The sequence below is a fragment of the Anser brachyrhynchus genome, assembly GCF_964034855.1.
Source record: "Anser brachyrhynchus genome assembly, chromosome: 3".
Classification (NCBI taxonomy): domain Eukaryota; kingdom Metazoa; phylum Chordata; class Aves; order Anseriformes; family Anatidae; genus Anser; species Anser brachyrhynchus.
The window spans coordinates 95,704,226-95,726,152 of NC_137696.1; the positions used below are offsets into that span (position 1 = coordinate 95,704,226).

General features: G+C 35.8%; 1 protein-coding gene across 11 annotated transcripts in view; it reads right to left on the bottom strand.

Annotated features, from left to right (window-relative positions):
- Positions 1 to 626: 626 nt before the first annotated feature.
- The window catches only part of ADGRB3 (adhesion G protein-coupled receptor B3), a 470,566-nt gene continuing 449,265 nt past the window's right edge, over positions 627 to 21,927 (bottom strand). For 7 of the 11 annotated variants that reach the window (XM_080584110.1, XM_080584112.1, XM_080584107.1 and 4 more), the window contains 4 exons: positions 20,900 to 21,543; positions 10,256 to 10,291; positions 3,347 to 3,451; positions 627 to 1,446 (listed from right to left, as the gene is read on the bottom strand). In XM_080584110.1, coding sequence (XP_080440236.1) covers positions 1,258 to 1,446; positions 3,347 to 3,451; positions 10,256 to 10,291; positions 20,900 to 21,543 — 974 coding nt within the window. In that variant the 3' untranslated portion in view covers positions 627 to 1,257. Of the gene's footprint in view, positions 1,447 to 3,346; positions 3,474 to 10,255; positions 10,292 to 20,895; positions 21,544 to 21,927 lie in introns of all 11 variants that reach the window. The other 4 variants (XR_013948141.1, XR_013948142.1, XR_013948143.1 and 1 more) reach the window with 2 other exon arrangements.

The following is a 21,927-nucleotide window of genomic DNA, read 5'->3' on the forward strand; positions in this document are numbered from 1 at the left end:
AACAAGATTTCTACAAATTTAGCACCTACAGGTTTGAGATGCCATCGCCCTCCCCCAGCTATGTTGTAGATTAGGAGAGGTTTCAAAGATTTGCTTTCAGTTCTGAGCATGGAAAAGGGGATTTAGTCTTTCTTTCTCTTCCTGATTGTTTAACTTGTATTTGCAACATAAATCATGCTGTGCTCTTGATTTATAATATGAAACAGACTCCATTTTTTTTTGTCAAAAATACTTCAATTTTTTTATCTTTAAAGTCTTGTTGTTATACAGCAACAAGAACATGCACAAAATTTAATGATTCTAAATCAACATTTTCTTGGGGTGCTGTCCTTATTTTCCATTAGTTGTCTTTCTGGAACAAGAAAAAATAGTTATAAAATAGAACAATTGTAATAGTATTCTGACAAGTCCAATTTATATGGTACATTGTCACAAAAGTTATCCTAAGAAAATGCAGAATGGCTATACAAACCTACTAATACACTTGAGAAACTCCTTGCAGAAGCTAGAACAATATACTATGAAAACTCCAAATACATATTCGGTATGTGTGTTTTTAAAGAAAACTTTATAAATATGCAAATTTAAGATCAACAAATACAGAATAAAATGCACTAAGAAACTGATATGTAGACAAAGGTTTATTTACACCATACAACATTTTAAATATTTTATACACAGCTGCAGCAGAGAAAGCTACTCTGAGCTTTCCAGAGAAAACTGCAATAATAAAGATGTGAAATATATTATTCATATAAAAGTGAGATTATTACTTTATTGCATTTAAAGCAATGAAGAATGTAGCTCAACAGACATTCATTTAATGACAAAAACTTTGCTTTTATATTATAAAGTAAAAAGTGTAGTAATGGCCAAACAGACTGTTATAAACTTTAAAAACTGCATAAATATATACATTGTGCTTCATGGTGAAGTTTTTTGAAAACTAAACCAAATGAAGCTGTTACAACATGAATCGTTGCTTGAGGTTTATCTATAAAGATTACCTTACAAATCCATTCCACGGGTACTTACAACACACGATGGTAAGAATTGTACACCTGGTTCTCCACTAGCCATACTAGTGGGAATAAACTGTATGAAAAAAAAACCACTGACATTTGGCACAGGAAGAGCCTGACATAAAGTAGTCACAATGTTCAGACAGGAGTGTCAGGATTCCCAAAGTCTCTTTATTGTCAGTGCAATGAATTATTTTTTTTGTTTTTTCTCTTGTTCAGTTTGTTTTTCTTTTTGTTAAACTTCTGTTTGAAAGTCACCTTCTTGCACATCTAAAGGCAAGTTCAGACACTTCTCCCATTCTGCTGGTCTTAGTTCTAAAGCATCCTTTGCCTCTGTGTCTAATACGTTTATTGTTGTATAGTGTTGATATTCGCCAGTGGTTTTGAAACTGTCCCATGGAGCCTTGTTCTGGGCTGAGTTCTCCTGAAAAGCAGAGAAGAAAGAGCAATTAAAAATGAGGATGAAATAATGTGTTTTCTGTTTATAAGGCTGATCACTAATGTGCTCTCATGAGATGCAGGAGTCAGGGAGAGGAAATGGCTTTGCAGGGAGCCAGGCTGGCACACGCTCAGCGCCATTGTTACTGTCTTTCGCTGCAAGCAGTCAACTCTTTGGCAGGCTCCTCACCTGAGCTGCCAGCTAAGCCCTGTCTTTCGCAAGAAACAATGTAAGTGAGGAATGGCCAAATGATCCAGTAACAACAGCCAGCATTGTAGCTGTGGTTGTGTCGAGAAGTGCAAAAAGAGAAGCGAAGTTAATTGAGGAGAGCTTGCAGTCTGAAATATGGAGTGTTTTGAAACAGAGATTGCCAACTCAATGCAGAATTGGGGCAGATGCATCATGACAGAACAGAAGAAACCTGCTCCTCAAGAATGCGATAGCCACCTTGTTTCACAGCTCAGGTATATTAGGATTACCAAGCTGAAAGCATCTTATTTTCTACTGTCCTTGAATTCTTTTGTAATGTGAAGTTTTACAGGGTAAAAGTCATTACGGAGTGAGACCAAGTTCATTAGTGATTTCTGCTATGTTAGTTGCCTAAACCTAATATTTTCACACCATTTTAGATGCCTTTGGATATCCTGTTGGGTCTCCCACTATCTTTCAAGAGAGGTGTGGTTCCTATGTCATCACTGCATATACTCTGCTCTAGATTAATATACCTGAGGCTGTCTAAAGCAGCCTGAGATGCTGACATGTTGGTACCTGGATCACTCTCTGACTGCATTACAGATAGACCATTCCTCTAGGCAGCTTTTATTAACAGACACTTCAAGAATTTTGCACTGACATGAGCAGTCAACACAGCTCATCCACAGAAAACCCCTTTGAGATTTTGAATGAATGCAAGATTTACATGGACAGCAAATTTCAAATAGGGGGTGAATGCAAACTTCATGTGCCAGCAAACATCAAATGGGGGAGTGGGTGAGAATTGGGTGCAAAATAACATATATCACAGCTAAAGATTCATGAAAGAATCTGGGCCAAATTTCTGTTGGATTAGAATGATGTAAACCCATTGACCTCACATCTGCTTAATACTTCATGTCTGAGAGCAACTCTTCATAAAATGCTGTATAATAATACGATTCTAGCTCAGTTTCATTTAATATGCAATTTTCACATTATAAAGTTATATAGAAAATTATTACTAATCATAATATTACTGCGAACAAATATGTCACACTAAATTAGCTGTTTTAATTAGGCAGAATCAACTATTTCCTTGCTCTCATTATCAGATGTAGTCAGGGTGTTATGTGTGTGTATGAGTGTGTGTTTATAAATTTGAATTATGATGATAGCAGTGTCAATTCAAGATGATTTAATTTTTGCTTTTCCAATGCTAAATATTTATAAGCCTATTATGGAAAAGACAGAAGATTGCAGAGACCCTGTGTGCCTTCTGGACCCTCTTACGTATAGGTAAATCTAGTTGGACTTATTTGCAGTAACTAATTTAATATCTGTTTGCCTAGCTAGAGGAAAAGCCCTGTTGGCTAAATTTTATTAGTGAGCTGCTTTCTCTGTATAGTCCTTTAGACTTAGTAGACACATGCATATTTTAAATGTGTTCCCTATAGTTCAATTACTTGTCATCTACAATGATATCAGCTAGTTATTGTCTAGTTGTACAATCTAATGAATCCCATCATAGGTTAGATTACTGGAAATGTCTTTTGTTCTCATTTCTGAGGCTATGTAAAAGCAGCACAAAATGAGGTCTTCTCAGGAAATAACATTGAATTCAAAGAACTCCCATTTCATTGTTATTGTTAGGGATCCAGCATATTTTAAATAGCCAAGAAGGAATACTTACCATGCTGCCTGATTTTGGTACATCCCGAAATCTGTCCAGTGTCTGGAATTTCTGATTTAACTCTTGAAACAATTCCATGTGCCTTTTTCTTGTATGCATGACCTTCTGCAAAAAAGGAACATAATTGCTTTTATTTATAATTGAATCTGGGCTTTTTTTAAGAGAACCATTATTTCCCCCAGCATAATAAAGTAAATTGAATTTGGCAGGGCCATCTTTTCCCTATAGAGTCGATCAATGGAAGTGAATTGCACTGTCTTCTCTCTGCTCTGTTTAATGCACTTCCTGTATACAAAGGACTTTTTTAACTCCACATTTATTGAGCTGCTGAAATCAAGGAACACACTTTTTGTGCTAGCCTGAAAGAATTTTGAAAGCAATGGCAGTTTCTCAGAAGGAACTTTATCTTTTGAACATTAGGAAGATTTTCTAGAATTTCTGTTTTCAGCTTGGATACTAGCATTTTAATTTCTAGAGGAATGCAACAGCAGTTTGTATCAGCACTTTTTAAGAATAGTTTTTATGGGAACACCAAACTCAGGATTCCTGGACCAAAACGAAAAAGGCCAAAATGTTATGTCTTTTTAATGAGACATCTTGTCATTCAGATCATCACAAAATGCAGTTGAAATGGAATACATATTAAGATAATATGCACAATTTCTCATCTTTAATGGCTTTGTTATTTTATGGACCGAGCAATTGAAAACTACCCCCCCCCCCCCCAGCCAATGCACATGGCATTCTTCCACAAAATCTAATTATATGGCACTCCTGTGCAAGAGGTGGAGACCCCAAACAGACCTCACAGTTGGAGGAGCCCTCAGGCCATGTATCTGCGTTGGCAGCTGCACAAAGAGTGAAACCTATTTTCAGGCCTAGACTGTCATGCATATCATCTGTGTTGTTTCCAGATAAGTTCACTGTCAGGTATGGATTCAGACCAGCCTCCAGAGCAAAGCCGAAGGCTGCTTACTGTTTGGCCAATCTTGTGGTTCAGTACTGTAGGTGGACAGGAGACAGGAAGGGCTGAGGATACTTCACCTCGGTCCAACAGCAGATGGCCCCAGCTTGGCTTTTCTTAAGCTTCTGTAGCTGTTTGAACTTGAGTTGCAGCCAGGACAGCAGCCAGTAATGTCGATAGAAACGGTGCAGGTCACCAGCCTCTACATATGTCCATTAATTGTCAAGCCTGATTTTCCCTGGCAGCGTACATGACAAACCCCACAAACTTATGTATGCAGTGCCTGAGTGTGACCCTCCCCAGCAAGTAACACTTCCACCAAGTCTGAGTTAATACCTTTAAAAATGGAGCTGCAGTAGCTGACCCTCAAATAATATTTTACCAGTTCCAATTTTCACTTGTTTATCTTTCATTTGCATTCTGTATTTATAAATTTCATGAAATGTGGCTGCTCTCTTGGCCGTGCATTCCTACCGCTATGCTGTAATGACCATATTAACCTTAATACAGCCACACCATAGATTGAGAACTGGTTTCACTTCTGAGAACAGGAAATTGGCAACATTATTCACAAAAGAGACAAGAGATATAGCAAGCAATTAAAGACCTATTAACTTAACATGAGTTGTGGGGTGAAAAGGGAAACAATTTTGCAGGATTCCATGAGGAAACCCTTGCAAAACATAATTTAACTAGAGATAGCTGATCTAAATTTATAAGGGAAGTTTCACTTAAGTGACTTCCTAGGGATTCTTTTAAGCTGTTACTGTTATGGCAGACAGGAATATTTAACAAATACCATATACATAGAATTTTAAAAAGAAAGGTTCTGCCTCAAAGATTATTACTGGATGAAGTACGGAGACATGCTACTGCGAATAAAACAGATTTGATGCATTAAAATACTGGCTCTAAAAGCAGAAAATAGCATATGACTGTAAAACAAATGTCTCCAGCTGGAAACTTTTTAATAGAAGGCTAGGAATATAGAGAATGCTACTTTCTGATAGTTTTCTGAATCGTGTACCCAAGAATTTAGTTAAATAGCACATATGAATAATGCAAATGTCTTACTCAGTTCATTACATTATTCCTGAGGAGAAGCAGGTGGGAGGAGAAATTAAACGCTTGCAGTGGGAAGTCTGCCAGAGAAAAGGCTTTAAATTTTATTCTTAATACCAGAATAACTGGTATGCACATGTACATATGGATCTTTTAGTTGCTTTGTGTTTGCCTTTCTTCCATTCCATAATTTCTACCCACTGACAACCCTATCCTCCTCACCACTTAGAAAGAACGATCTGAACTGTCAGCGAGGTACAGAAACTTAAACTTCCAATATTAGCTCTCCATTTCTACCCTTTTAAAATTATTTTATTCCTTCTTAGAATTCATCATCTTATCTGTTCTCTAGAAAATGTGCTCTGTTGGATAACTCTCTTTTATGAGAAAATAACCCATAAAGTATTTGTGGGGGTTTAATCTGTTTTCTCTATTAAATTGCCAATGTAGAAAACACAGCTTTATGAGTCTTAGAATGCAACACAGAGCTGAAAATCTTGATCAATATATACTAGGATAATTGCAGTAGCATAAGGACCTGAACAGGATGAAAGACGAGTCTCTGATGCTGCCTTTAGAACGTACACCTCCTTTAGGCACAGTTGTGGCTTTGCCCAGTCATACTGCATCCCATATCAGAAACAACTGAGTTAGCCACCAGTCTAAAGACTCAGTCATCTCAGAATTATAGAATCATTTAGTTTGGAAAAGACCTTCAAGATGATCAAGTCCAACCATCCACTTAACACTACAAGTCCACCACTAAATCATGTACATAAGCACCACGTCCACAGATCTCTGAAATACCTACGGGGAAGGAGACTCTATCACCTCTCTGGGCAGCCTGTTCCAATACCTAACCACCTTTTCTGTGAATACATTCTTCCTGATATCTAATCTAAACCTGTGGCGCAACTTGAAGCCATTTCTTCATGTCCTATCACTTGCCACCTGAAAAAGAGACCAACACCCTCCTCAATGCAAGCTTCTTTCAGGTAGCTGTAGACAGCAATGAGATCTCCCCTGACCCTCCTGTTCTCCAGGCCAAACAGCCTCAGTTCCCTCAGCCGCTCCTCATACGTCTCTTCTCTAGCTTCATTGCTCTTTGCACACACCTGAGCAACTTAGTATTCATCCTGTGGTGAGGGGCCCAAAACTGAACACAATACTTGAGGTGTGGTCTTACCAGTGCCAAGTACAGAAGGATCATCACTTCTCTAGTCCTGCTGGCCACACAATTTCTGATACAAGCCAAGATGCCATTGGCCTTCTTGGCCACCAGGGCACATGGCTGGCTCATATTCAGCTGGCTGTCAACCAGGTGCTGTAACTCTTGTGTCCCCCCTCACCCCTAAAGCAGGACAGGTTGAGCTGATACCCATTTCACATTTCTACTCCACTCACAAATAACATCAAGGTTGAATTTTGAAAAGGCCAAGCCTTACTCTCAGCACCTACTCTCAGAAGAGCACTGTGGGTGGCTATCATCAAAATGAGAAGGACTTCAGACACAATTCTATACACAGTTCAAAATTTTTTAAAATTTATTTATGATAAGATTTCAGCTGAACTCTAGCTCAAGGACAAATATTCTGACAAAGATTCATGTCCCATCTTATGAATAATAATAATAATAATAATAATAATAATAATAATAATAATAATAATGTTATTCAATATGCCTTGGAGATTTTCTGCATTGTTACAGGTAAAAATGCTCAATTTTTGCATGAAATAGCTAAGTGAAAAGAACAGATGGGGAAATGCCTTCCCAGCCGTACAATGGAAGCATGCTGTGTTTTCAAGATGTTATAGGTCTGATCTGTTGCCAGACTTAGGAATGGGAAAGGATTTTTCCCTGCAGGCATGATTTTTTTTTCCTTTGTCTTGTAGAGATGTCTTCAGATTAGTAAGAGAAAGATTCTAAATTTTGGGGTGAGTTTGTAATATTGCTATAATGAATGGCTATTGTGGATAAAATTCTGAAAGAATGCAGCTCCAGCAATTAAATATCAATTCAACATTATTGCTGGTAGGATTCTGCTGCTCTGTGGAAAGAAAAGACATTCTGGTATTCATACTTTTCTGTATCCTTGGTCTCCCTAATGGAACTCAGAAAGAGCCAGAGATGACCTGAATCCTGGAGAGCAGGGTAATGAAGCACTTTTCTGAATTATTTGGCATAAAAGTTGTTTATTGTAAGTAGATAAAATTAATACATTGTATGAAGGGGAGAGTGAAGTGGATGGGTGGGGAAACGCAGGAGTCAGATCTTCTCATAGAATTTAAAGGTAATTGTGATCTCGTATCCTAAAGTGCATGTCAATAATAGTGTTTAACTCTTCTGAATGTTTTTGTAAGTGACAGAGCACACCTATTATAAAGACCTCCTGGGAATTTCCACAGCATCTGTATTTCTGCTCAACATAATTAGAATGACTTTTATTTGATCTGACAGCTAAGTATTAGTGCTGTGCCTTCATGACAAAAACTACCTGTCCAGCTTTGGGGAAATTCAGAACATAATGATTGTGCTTGGAGAACGCTTAGCTGGCATTACCACAGCTAGTAGCACAGCAAGGATCCAAAACTCCTGGACCAGGATTTTGGTCGTGTTTTGGATACTGAAGTATATGAAAAGGTGTCTAAACTAATCTTTGGTAACAGCAAGAAAAGAGCTGAAAAGATGTTGCACGCTCATTTTAAATTCAAAGTACATATAGTCTGTTCTGCAAATCCTAGTATTGGACAGTATATTATTAAGCAGTAATACTCTCTGCCTATAGACTAAACTCACTGTATTACAGTCTGTCTTTCATCTACATGAAGGGATGATTTAAGGATGCAATGGAAAACTATTTATAAAGGAAAAACAAGTTACAGCTGGTCTAGTTCTTGGAAGCCTTCATTCTAACCAACAGATCTGTGATAACGGTTGGCCAGTTTGGATATCATCTTTTTCTCTCTTCCTTTCATTCCTTTGTCTGGAGACATGTTATCTATAAAACTACCCAGCACAATTATAGGACTTTTATTCTTTAATGTTTGCTATGAAGGTTCACAAAACTATACCTGTATTTATATGTACTGGAGATAACAGGGATGGAGACTATTTTATGGCATCGAATACAGACTTGGTCTGCCTGTGTTCACCGTACAAAGCAGCTGGCTTTGGGTTTCCTCTGTGACCCTCAGGAAAAAGAAGTGTTTTTCATGTTTTATTTTGGCTTGGTTTGGTTTGGTTTGGTTTTACCTCAAAATGTTTATATTAAGGTGAGCGGTAAGTATGTATATATATTGCTATCAAACTGCAACTCTACAGCAGTAAGACGAACATGTCCAAGACTATTCAATGGCATTATCTAGCACGGAATATTCTCTCTGGATGCTACTAAATTCTCTTAGTCTCCAAAATAAGAAGTCTACAACCACATTGCCTATTGTGATTGGTACCTCAATCATTTTAGTTCCTAAGGGTACTTCAGGAACTGTTGGAAGAGAGAAGGTTGGTCCAGACTGAAATAGTGAAGATCATTCTAAAAATGTTCATATTGTTTGCATTTAATTTTAGACTCACTTGCTCATCAGAATTTCGTTGTTGATTCACGTTCTTATTTTCTACACACTTATCCTAAAATATTTAGGATAATATTTTCATTTTATTTTCTTTAAATTTACTGTGTGAATCTTTGTCTGGTGCTATATTTGAGAGGTTACATGAGTACCTAAGATAACTACAACCTCTGGGAGAAGATGACAAAGGATATTAAGACATGATATTAAACTATCAACAAAACACTAGCAGACATGGAATGTTAGCGTTTTAGCAAGAGCAGGTCACCAAAGTAAACCTCTCATTCCAAGGCTTCTATGATCACTCTATGGCTGCATTTTGCTAGTTATGTGTCTTGCTTCTCTATGGACTAGAATTTGAAATCTGAAAGTGTATGTGTTTACAGCCCATATAATAAAGAATGCTTTTGTTTGAACATGGAAACAAGGAGGGTGAAGTGTTAAAGTTATTGTTGATATGTAAGGATTACTGGAAGCTAAAGTTTAGTCCCATGTCTGTAGGTTCCATGCAAATATTATGATTGTTCAACTTCTCTAGAGACATAGATAATGAATTATATCAAGCTATAACATGTACAGACAGCCTATGCAAAAATAAAAATTGATAAATTATTAAAATGCTCTTGAAAAATTACTGCTATATTGCTTCTGGTAGAGAGTAGAAAAAAAACATCAAATAAACAAAACTCTAAAAGATTTCGTCATAGTGACTGAGAATACAACTTTCATTAACTAATGCAAACAAACCTACTCATTTAGTGGGTTCTAGGTCTGAAATTGTGGTCATCCAACTTAAGGAACCTTACATAAACTTGATTTTTTATACAGCATGTGATCCATAAGCTTTGACAACTGCAGCACATCATCGTTCAAAATTTGACACGTTTATAATCACTATTTCGATGTGAAACTCATATGCCAGTAAATTAGTATTGCAGAAAAAGATAGAAAAAAATGACTGAGAATTTCTCAAAGCAAGCTTCTGCGACAATGTGGCCTGTGCTACAGAAGTGTCACACTTTTATAGCAGATAAATAGCCAAAAAAAAAAAAAGGATGAAAATGAAGAGGCAGAGAATTTAAAATCTGAAACCATGGTGATTAATATTACACTATGACAGTTTGATCTCAGAATATTTTACAAACAAGTTGCACCAAAGTAGTTTTCATGAATTTCTCTTGTTCTATACAGTACCGACTGAAAAATCCTATGAAATCTACTGAATCAGAAAGCTAAAATCTGCTAAAACACTTCATATTTGCTTTTAGGAAAATACTTGTAATAATCAGGAGTAATTCAGTGAAACTTACTTCAAAGTCAAGGTCCGAATAACGTGATTTTCTTCTCTATTAAGCAGTAAAAAAGAAAGAAAAAAGAGGTTGTATTAACAAGGGGACTGTTCATCAAATCACATTAATGAGTCTAAATAACATTCTTGTTTTTTCCATCAGATATATGTTAGGCATTCTGTGAGAGGTTGTAGATTTTATTATGACAATTTAAGACTAATGAATGACTTTCTGTACAGTTTATTAGACCAGTACTGTATTCCTTTCACTGAAATAAACCAGATTGCATTTCACTGGGATGTTTCATATGCATGTTATTTGTACATAAAATATATTTATTTCTATGCCTTCTGTGGTATTTGTAAATTACCATAATACTTATTCTTTTTATGTAGATATCTATATGTATCCGTGTTTTAGGCTTGTATAAGTATATAGAAATTGGTTCTTTCCTTCATCAGGTTTACATTGGTACAACTCCATTGATTTCAATGGGACAACTGATAGCAAAATCAAGCTCAAGCCATCTATACTTTCCATAGAGGCTTCAGCTTGTTTGTTTGCAATGAAAATCTGGATGAAGAAAGCAATGATTTTGTTTTACATTTATGATATATCTGATTCAAAGCATCTGTTAAAAAGAAAGAATTATTTACTATTGAAGTAAACAATTGTATACAATACTACAGAATATGATTCCTTAGACATATCACAAATAATTTGGCACATAATTTTTTTACAGATTCTGAAAGAAACCAATTATGAAGTCCAATTATATCAGACAAAAATAGTAATATTATAAAGAAAAGATTAAAAATATATATTTTTTCTTCTTCCAATAAGGTTGGAAAATGAATGGCTTGCAATAGACTAAAGAGATGTGGAAAACAGTGATAGGGGGAGCTGAAAAAAAGCGGAAAAGCATGTAAATGGAAAGAAAAGATACATTCTCCTTCAGGAAGGAGAGTTAAAGGAAGGGAAAAATACCTCAAGAAAAGAAAGGGCTTGCTGGTACAATTTAACCCTAATTTCTTTGTAGTGGAATAGGATGGCTTTAAGTCATGGTGATCAAACCTTTTCAAAATGCACGTAATTTCTGCAGTGAGATAGAAATCAAACCAACTGAGTAAGTAATAATAATGTTACTGACTTCATTAAACTTGGCTTTTATCTTGCTTAACAAACACGCAGGGTTTAGTAAGTGTTTTTGTTCTCTTGCAATTGAAAGAAACAATTTTACAAGTCCTAAAGCTGCAGAAAGCAGAAAATATTTGATCTCTCATAATACCACTTTGTGATATCATCTAGGATTTGTTGTAAAATTTTGACCTGCTCCAGTCTATAATATGATATCTATAATATCATATAATATGAAAAAGACAAGGATAGCACTCCCTACAGAGTTTAGACACACTGATGTCTAAAGACCTGTGAGGCACAAAAAACAAAAACAAACAAACACTATAAAAAAGTAAAAAAAAGCAAATTTTGGAGAAGCAATCGTTAATTAGTAAGTATTGCTTTCACCTAACATAATTTAAATACAGTGTTTAAAAACAAACAATTCTGCAAACATAAATAGCATGAAAACTTGGAAACAGCAATGGTTTTGGAGGTAGGAAAAATATGAGGAGCTTATGCCCAAATTCTTGAAGGTAGCTGAGTACCTACATCTCACTCATTAAGAGGACCAAGGTACAAGTATACCTCTGATATAAGCCTTCATCATTTCACAGTAAATCAACACCTGAAGAAATCTGTGTATCTCTAATGAGGAAGGATCTATTTTTAAGGTGTAATTAGAGTACATCTTCCACAGTAAAGGCTCAGTGATTTCAAAAGAATAAATGCATACAGAAGATGATAAGGTGAAGTTTACAGGTGCAGATTTGAATAATGTTTGAAAAAGCCATTATTTAAGCTAAAGTTCAGTGATAAACTTGGTACCATTGAACTGCCTGACTGAGAATCCTAAGTGAAAACATGGAAAATTTAGAAATGAATTATGTAGTTTGCTAGATACTATGATTTAGAAAATTGACACCTTTGTATTTTGCCTTAAGTCTGTTTGATGACTGCAAATATTTGTGGCCAGATTATTAGGTTTTGCAGCTGGACAACTTTATCACAGTTTACATGGTAAAATAACACATCTAACAGTCTGCAACATATTTAACTATGCTATTAATTGTGATTGTATATATATATACACACACATATATATATATTTCTTAAACAAAGTTTTATTAGTTTGGCTCTTTGGCTGAGAAAAATAGGGTTTCCCAAATGTACCTAAATGCTTTTAGAAATCTAGTCAACCATCTAGCTCATTCTGCAATTTATATTAATGGAAAGTAGAACCTGAATGAAATAGAATAAGGAAAAAAAATCTCTTGGGACAAATGAGCTGCTGAACTAGTCACACCAGTACGTTAATTTTCAAAAAACTGTTTTACCCAACTGTAAGATTGAGAAAGATTTTAACCAACATAAAAATTAGACTGGAAGTTGGTGTTTTTTATTTTTTTCAAGGATCAGCTGGAGATCCATTTGAGCATTAAAGTAAAATGAACAGAACTGACAAATGACCACAAAGGGTAATATCAGTGGTTCATCTCAGCTTTTGTATTTGACCAGGTTATGCAGTGATGCTTAAGGAATGTTATAGAAAATTGTGTGTAAAAAGTGATATTTCTATTGCAATACACTCCATAGTTCTTCAAATGTAAGATAGGCAGCTCCCTGGGAGGAACTCACTCTGTTGAGTGTTATAACACTTTTTTTTTTTTACACTATTCCATTAGTCTAATCATGTTTTATACTCATTCATAATTTTAACATCCAAAATATGGTAAGGTAGTGAATTCCACAATTTAAATATGCATAATGTGACAAAGATAATCATGTTGTTTATCTCTTTGCCATTTCATTTGATGCTCCTTTTTTAAATTATAGGAAAAATGAATAATTGTTCCCTATTCACTACACAGTCATCTGTTTTCCAAACTGAAAAGCTTTAATGCTGGAGAACTGCAAAGGGTAACTAATAAAAGGACTGCCTAAAAAGCTGAAGCTACATGCAATTATTCAGCAGCAGGGAATTATGTGGGATAATTCTGAAAAAGCTGAGAGGTATGGGTAAGAAGTGAACTGGATATCCATGCACAGTTCCAAATGCTACAAAAAAACAGTCCAGTCTCCATTTAAGCAGGCGGGGATGTATACAGCCCTTCCTGAACAACTCCAATGAGATATCTGCACTAATGCTCTGAATTGTTGGAAGCAAAGTCATCACAGAATCACAGAATGGTTAAGGTTGGCAGGGACCTCTGGAGGTCATCTGGTCCAATCTCCCTGCTCAAGAAGGAACACCCGGAGCCCAGAAACATGTTCAAGAGGCTTTTGAAGACCTCTAAGGAGGGAGATTCCACAACTGGGCAACCTGTGCCAGTGCTCATCACCTGCACAGCGCATAAGTGCTTCCTGATGTTCAAAGGGAACCCCCTGTATTCCAGTTTGTGCCCACCATGCATGCATGCTGGGAAAATTTCGGAGTAGAGCAACAAAAATTCCTTTTAAAGGGTTAGTACACTGGATCAAGAGGAAAGGATAAAAGAGTCATACAGTTTGTTTAAACATTGGCTCTGGAAGAAGCAAACATAGAAGCTTGCTTGAAAAGCTTACAAGGAAACAAACACTGCTAGACAGAGCTGGTGTGACAAAAATATAAACATTTGTAAATTATTTTTTTTTTGAAATGCTGTCAGTAAAAAGGAAAGTTTATGTGACTGCAAAATGAGCTGCTGAAAGAAACAGTAGGACCCCTTCACTGCAGTCCTGAAAGTGAGGTTGGACTGTGCATTACTGAAATACACTATAGAAAATGTTCTTGCATTGATACAGGAGATGACCTGACAAGATCTTTTCCATTTCTAATTTCTACAGCTCTTTGATTTTGATTGATAAAATACATATTACAGCAAAAAAAAAGAAAAAAATCCCAAACCCTTCATGCCAGGACCAAAGCGAAACTCTTTGAAACGAGGTCTGCAGTAGTAATTTATTTAAAATCAATTTTACTTCGTGCTAATCACATATAGCTTTTCTGTGTAATTCCAGAGCAACTTTAAACTCTGCTCACTGGGGGACAAAAATAGAACACTGAAGAATAATTTCCATACAGCAGCATGCACTAATCTGCTGGCACTAGGAAGGAGCTGCTCTCACTAAATGACTAATAAAATCCCTCTCCATCTCTGTAAAACGACAAATGCCTGGTTTTCTCCTTATTCTAGTCTGCATTATGCCACTACCTGATTAATTACATGAGATACTCCTGAAGATATATTACATTGTGCAAAGTATAATTGAAACCAGAGATACCACATTATAGTGAGAGCTATAACCATGTTTCCATTAATATAAAGCTTTATTATCAGCAGTTTATAATTCACTCTGAGATTAGATTTGACATACAAGATCTTAGCCTGGGGAGGACTTTTTCCCTGAACAAAATTAAAGGAGAATCTCTTTTGGTCCTCAGAGATATGAAAGTGGAATGTGAGTAGACAGTTTTGATTTAAAATGTCTTATGTATGTATACAACTGAAAAAAAACTTGGTTTCTGAATAGAAGATTACATTGGCTATTAGTTTATAAAATGAGCTGGACATAAGGCAGTATATTTTAACAACAAAGTGGATTACCTTTGTAACATGGGAATTTTAAGACCTGAAAATCTGCTAGCAAATTTAGCACTTCAACACAGCACAACCATAACTTCAGGGATCCCATTTTAAAACTGTTCCAGCATTTTTTTTTCCAGTTTATTGCTCCTTTTTTTTTTTATATATATATATATATAACCTGCATATGTATTTACTCAATGGACCAAAAATACTTGTTTTGTGTTTCTGAAGGTTTTGGGGGCAAATGTAGCATTTCTTACATGGACAAGCAATTGAAAATATGTTTCCTAAGGATTATTTGTAGTTAAGATAGCTGCTCGTAATATAAAAAATGAAATGTGCACTATACTCTCTAATGCTAACTAAATTTCTGTTCTTTACATCTTCAGTTTCTAGAATCAACTCTGCTTTATTCTACCTCCATTCCAGTAGAGCAGCCTAAGAATATGCTACAACATTTTCTGACGTTAGAGGAACTTAAGACCTAGTCATACCACCAAAAGAAAGAGTGGGCTGCTATAGGTCTAGGCTTCATTTCACCGAGAGTCACAAAATTGACAAGAACTGTCTCTACAGTTCTTGAAATGAAAAAACAATTGAAGGGAGAGAAATCTGAGACAGAGAATGCTTGAAAAAAATAGTATGTGGAAACATGATAAAGAGGAAATTCTTGCGGTGTTTGTCTTTCTATTTTTGTTCTCTCTCTCTCTTTTAAAATTTATTTCTTTTTAACTTCTCATATCATAAATCAAAGTGACTTCACACCATTTTGCTTTTGTTCTGCCTGATGCTCTGGTACTTTATTGACAAGACTGACTATTTTAACTGCATATTTCTTCTCTCCTTTCTGTTCTTTTGTTATTTAGAATTTGCTTCTTCTCTATTTCTACCCTCTTTTTTTCTCCCTGTTCTTGAACATGTCTGTCTTTCTTTACTCTCCTATCTATACTTTTTTTTTTTCTTTGCCATTCACTATTTTTAATGTATCACTTTATTTTCTCAGCTGTAACAGTAATTTCTTCCTGAAGTCCCACATCAGCCATTTGGCCAAAGAGCTCTGGGGATTACTTTCTTTGACTGTATTAAGAGCTCTCATGAATGAGTACAGAAGGGTTACTTTGGCCATGCTTCCAGTTTAGGGGGTTTACTTCTTTATCCACATAAATATCTCCTAGCAGAAATTGTGATGGAAACACAAACAAGGAAAATATGAAATTGGGAACATAATTCATGTCTTTCACATGGCAAACCATTTGGAAAGTCCTTTACTTCCTATTCTTATAAAGCAAATGCTCTTTTTTTTGCCTTTAATAAATGTTTATTTTGCCCATGTTCACATGCCCTTCCTCTTATTTCAGTTCTTTGTTTCCTTTTTCCATTTGAGCAGAAGTTCGCATTACACTGACCTTCCTTTGAGAGAACCCATCACTCCTGTCCCACAAATGTACCAATGCAAGTCTCTTCACATAGGCAGGCAGCAAGTGACCTACTCCCTCTTGCATATTTGTTCCACAATAAAGAGAGAAGAATTACTTTTCCCAAAGATATGTTGTACAGATCAGCTTCCTCTGCATTTAAACCTTCTAACCTTTCCTTGCATCTCGGTGTCTGGGAATGCACTACTTCACTTCAAAGTAATTTTATTTTAATGAGCACAGCACTCTGAGTGTACATTTTCAAAACAAAAACCATTCCTAAAGAGTGTATTGAGAGTCCTTTCTTCATTAAAACCGAAACACTTTGAACTGAAGGAGCACACTCCAAACCACTTTGATGCCAAGGTAACAAAGCCAATTTTAATCCATGCATATAAGGCATGTGTAGGAGATTAGCCAGATGTTCAATTACTCCTGCTCAAAAACTCAGTGATGTACTAATATGCCTGCCCGTGCTTATAATCGCATGAGTACTGTTGGGTACATATCAAATAAAAAATCACTGACGCACTCTGGGAATCTGCAGATCCTTAAATATATACTTACTTGGGCAATGTATTTATGTAAATATTATGACATTCTCCAACAATCTTTTGAAAGTTGAAATTCTTCCATATATAATAAAACATTTGATTGTTCCCAACAAAGAATTTTGTTGTGAAAAAAAAAATGTAGATGTAAAAACTAGAAGAAAGCTTGTGACACATGGTAGGATTCATCTGAATGAATTTCGGACATCAATATTTCTGATATTTATGCCTGACCTACTCATTCTATCTTTCCCTGTGGTATCAGTAGATAGCTCCACTGACAGCATGTGATTTACTTCATCCTACGGTAGATGTCTACAAGTGGCCTAAAAGTGCATATTTCTCTCTGCTGACTCTGAAGAGGAGCCTAATGTGGAAAGATCCTTTCCAGGTCAGAATGGGAATGCCTACATTTAGATATTTAATAGTAGGTGTGATGGATCCTCCCTGCAGAGTTAAAAGTCAGGACATATGTTGTTGTGCTAACACTATGGTTCTGTTCCAAAACATCCATCTCCAATGATTGTAATCAGTACAAAGTCTAAACGAAAGAGAACACAAAAAGACCTGATATTTAAGTGTTCACTTTAAATATACATATATATGAAATATATATATATACACCTATGTAAATAGGTATGTATATACCTATACACAGATATATATATACACCTATATATATAGGTATAGGTATATATATACCTATGTATATATAGAGATGTGAAAATACTCAGGGGTTATGTTTTCCAAACTGTCGTCTAATTCTGTCGGTTCAGTCTTATGGCTACAAAGACTGGTATCTACCATAAAATGAGGGGGCAGATAAGAACTATTCAATGTACATCATTAAATTCCATTTTACTGTGTGTCCAGCTGCAGTTATTCCTGCAGTATTTCTATGTCTTCACTTGTTTGTGAATTCATAATTAAACTACCAAAATCAGATGGTGGGTTGGATTTTGGCTGAAAATGGATCACATGACATCTAAAGCCATTCTGATAAGATGATAGATACTTTCTCTAACCACTGTGTAAACAACTATTCCCATTTTTATATTTTTATTAATTATATACTTTAAACTAAGAAGAAAAAAAAGGAAGAATTATGTTAACACAGGTCACAAATGCCTAAGCACATTTTACTAACACGGTAAATGATAAATACTGCGTAACTACATGATAAAAAAAAAAAAAAAAAAAAGGCACACAAAAAATGGTAGTATGGTAATTCCAGAAAAAGCACCAGGAAATACCTAATGGCAAATAGTGGAGAGACTACAAGAAAACACTATAGGAGGACTCCTTTCCTTTGGAAAGGCACTCTTGTTCCTTTGGATCAGCAAAAGGGGAACAGTCCCATGTGCTGCCATGTTGGACTTTGGGCGGGACAGCAATATCAGCTGATAGCTGAAGGAAGCTTCCTAACGCTCAGAAGCTTTTCCTTTGGAAACAGTCTGGTCAGGCTCTGTCTGGAAAAACATGGGCAAAATGAGGTTTTGTTGCTTCACAGTGCCTGACAGAATCATGACTTTTAAAAGGTCCTAAACTCTTCTAAAATTACATTGTATCGGAGATGTAAAATATTTTGGAAAAAAGAAAATCCCTTGCTCTCCCTTTCTTTTTTTGTTTCTCATAGCAATAAACGTTAATCCGACTTGTCAGTTCTAGCCATTCTAGAATTCTGGGGCTTTGCCTCAACTCTGCTTTTTGCATACTGCATACATAAAACCACAATCACATTCTGTATCTGGCTGGATCTGCTTATCTGTATCTGCTTAAGACTGATTTTCTTCTCCGTACATTTTTTTTCATGCTCCTATCTTCAATTCATTGCAGCACACCCTTAACAAAAGATGAAGTAATGCTATATAATCGAGTAGCGTTGAGAACCACAAAGACAGACACAAAAGCCAAAACAGTTCCTTTCATTTTTGATCTGCCCTAATATATATATATTTTTTTCCTTAAGATATGGAATTATGCTTGGTTAAGTTAGCTTTAATAACCTAACCATTTACAGCTTTTTGGGCCAAAATACAGCTTTCTAAACTTAATGTGTTTACCAAATTGGAAGAGACTAAGTATTTACTACAATATTTTATTATATTTTCTACTAGATATTTAGTACTTTCTTATGAGTATAAAAATGATATATAGAATGGTGATTTAGATTTGCTATCTATGCCACATCTTAGAAGCAAGCTTAAAATATGGTACAAATACAGTAAAAGTAAACTCTAAAGATGCAATATTTTAGGTTGCCTTTGTCACCAATGTAAATAAAGAAAAATCACTACAGAGCAATTTAGACCTCAGGTTGAGTGGGTAGTAGGGTGCCAGGTGTCTGTCTTCTCAAGGAATTAGGATCGTTCCCTAGATGTCTCACCCATATAACGAATATAAACAAGGCTGGATTTGAGCCTCCTTGTAGGACTAAAAGTACTTGTAAGAAGGTCTTGTAGATAGACAGAAGGAGATACTAGTGGAAGGTGACCTGAGCTATTCTGTTTTTGTATTGCATTAAATTGGAGAACTCCTGTGCACCACCTAAGATCTATTGATTAATATACCTGAGCTGAGGGCTGTAACTTTAATGATGCCAACTTGCTTTGAAAGATCCTGTTTGAGCACTGAGTGTGGAAGTACTGAAGATATTTTTCAGAAACCTTTTCAAAAATTTATCCCAGGATTATACATATTCAATCCAAAAGAGCCCACAAGAAGTGGACACTCCTTACTTGCAAAATTCTATATTTCATTTTTTCATTCTTTTTTTCAGTTAAATTATGTCTTGCAAAAACTCAAGGTAGCACACAAACAATACAAACAACATGGGAAACATTTCACAGTCAACACTTGTAAGGGCATCTCTTGAAAAGAAACTAAGTTCTGATCTTCTGCACAAATTCTCCAGTTGAAGCACACGTAAAACTCTATTTAGAATAAATATCCATAGATATCTATTCTATGAAATATGGGGTATAGTTCTGTGTCTAACAATTTAAAAATTGGATAAAGCCTCTGCTTCCCTGCACAGTCAATTCCAAAAATCATAAAGCAATTGCTAATGGCTTCAAGTCACATACAGTATAATTTTTTTTCCATTTTTAAATTCTTTCACAGGGTAAGTACCATATTTTTCTCATTTGTCTTCTTCTTTCCTATAACAAATGCTGCATTTCATAACCTTTGAAATGCTGGTGAAATGGATTTCCGATTCTTAAAGGGGACTGTATATGAAATCAATTCTACCTTGCTGATGATTTTGCATAACTGAAGGCTCAATAGGAATGGCAATAGCTGACAGTTAGGTCAACAAGGTAAGTAGTTCCAATTTCTGTAATGTTTAAATCCTACAGACAGATTGTAGTAATGAAAGGAATCCTTCTTATTAAAGTTTTTTCAGTCCATTTTTACAACCTGACCGACATCCGGGTTAATCCACAAGAAGTCTACCTGAACATGCTGTACACATCGGCTGTACCAATGCCTGCACACACATACAACCATACAAACATGCATACAAATCACTAAATGTCAGACTAACAAATGGAAGAATTCAAGACTCACACTAGTGAGAGCAGAATCAGACTTGTTGTATCTAAGTGAGATATGATTGCCAGCAATAAGATGGAAAATCTTTTTATTTCAATGGGCTTGCAGGTAGGGTCAATGAATGTCACTTGTATCTTGCAGTAGTATTCTCATAACAACATCGTATTTTCCATTGGTTTTGACCTGGCAAGTCATGAATTTTCTTGCAGTTGGCTGGAATGTTAAATCTCCAGAACCGTACAGTTTCATACACACTGGTTCTGAAATTTTTATCTTGTTTTCGATGTATAAACACTTCTAAGACTAAGAGAAATGTGAACAGCAGTGCATGATCCCAAACAATAATTTACTCTGAATTAAAGCATTATCTTAGGCCCCTTAGAGACAAAACACAATATATTGTTTTATCATATAATTAGAACAACAGAGTGTACAATTTGTTTATGTGTCACTGACCTCTAATGAGCTCATTGATATTGTGGATCCAGTTTCACTTCTGGATAATCCTGCATTGTCATCCAGCTCTGAAGCTATGAAATTCTTTACTGCTGTGCGGGGCTCAAATGGTAAACTCTGCATATGTTCTTGGGTGGGAAGATGCTGGTCTAAACTGATATTAAATTGGTCCATTACAGAAGGATTCATATTGAATTCTGGATTAACTTTGTAGTGCAACAGCCTTTCATGAGGTAATGTATCCATGCCTATATTCATTTTGCTCTCATCTTTCAGGGATGGCTGGGTATTTACTGAACTTCGGGGCATTACTATGTAGTCGCTTTCTATCATCCGTTCTTGAGGATGTACTATGTCCATATCTGCACCTCTCAAATTATCATCCGTGCATAAGTACACAGTCCTCCGCAGCTCACTGTTGTCTTTTTTCAAACACTGGTTAGCCAGTTCACTCATACTCATAGGCATGTGGAGACCTGTTGGTTGTTGGATGATGACTTTAGAGATGATGTTTCCAGGCAAGGTAGAATAGCTCATTCCTTCGGGGTTTGGTCCCTTCTCCTCCTCTTCATCATTTAGTGAGATTCTAGAAAGCGTTCCTGTTATAGTAGCTGCTCTGCAAGGTCCAATGTCTTTATGCAGAACTGTGGGTCAGAGAACAGACTTCTTGAAACATGAAACCATGTCTCTCAAACCCTGCTTTTGCTCGTGGCATTATTTAATATTCCCTTTACCATTGCATTTTCTTAACTCCTTTTCTGTGTTTAATAACTTTTAATCTATAAGTATTGCTTTGGGAAGGGTTTTTGTATAATCAACACCTCCTAATATTCTGTGTATAACTGATATACATATCTGACTAAGCCTCAGTCATTTAAATAAAAGAAAACCAGTCCTTCATTTATTCTTGCTTCCTTACATAGATCTTAGGTGACCTGCAGCTTAAGCAAAAGTCTGTCATGTGGAGCTCATTTAAGGGTTTTCCAAAAAAAACCGAGTATGACACCTGTACTGCCATTATTAACTCC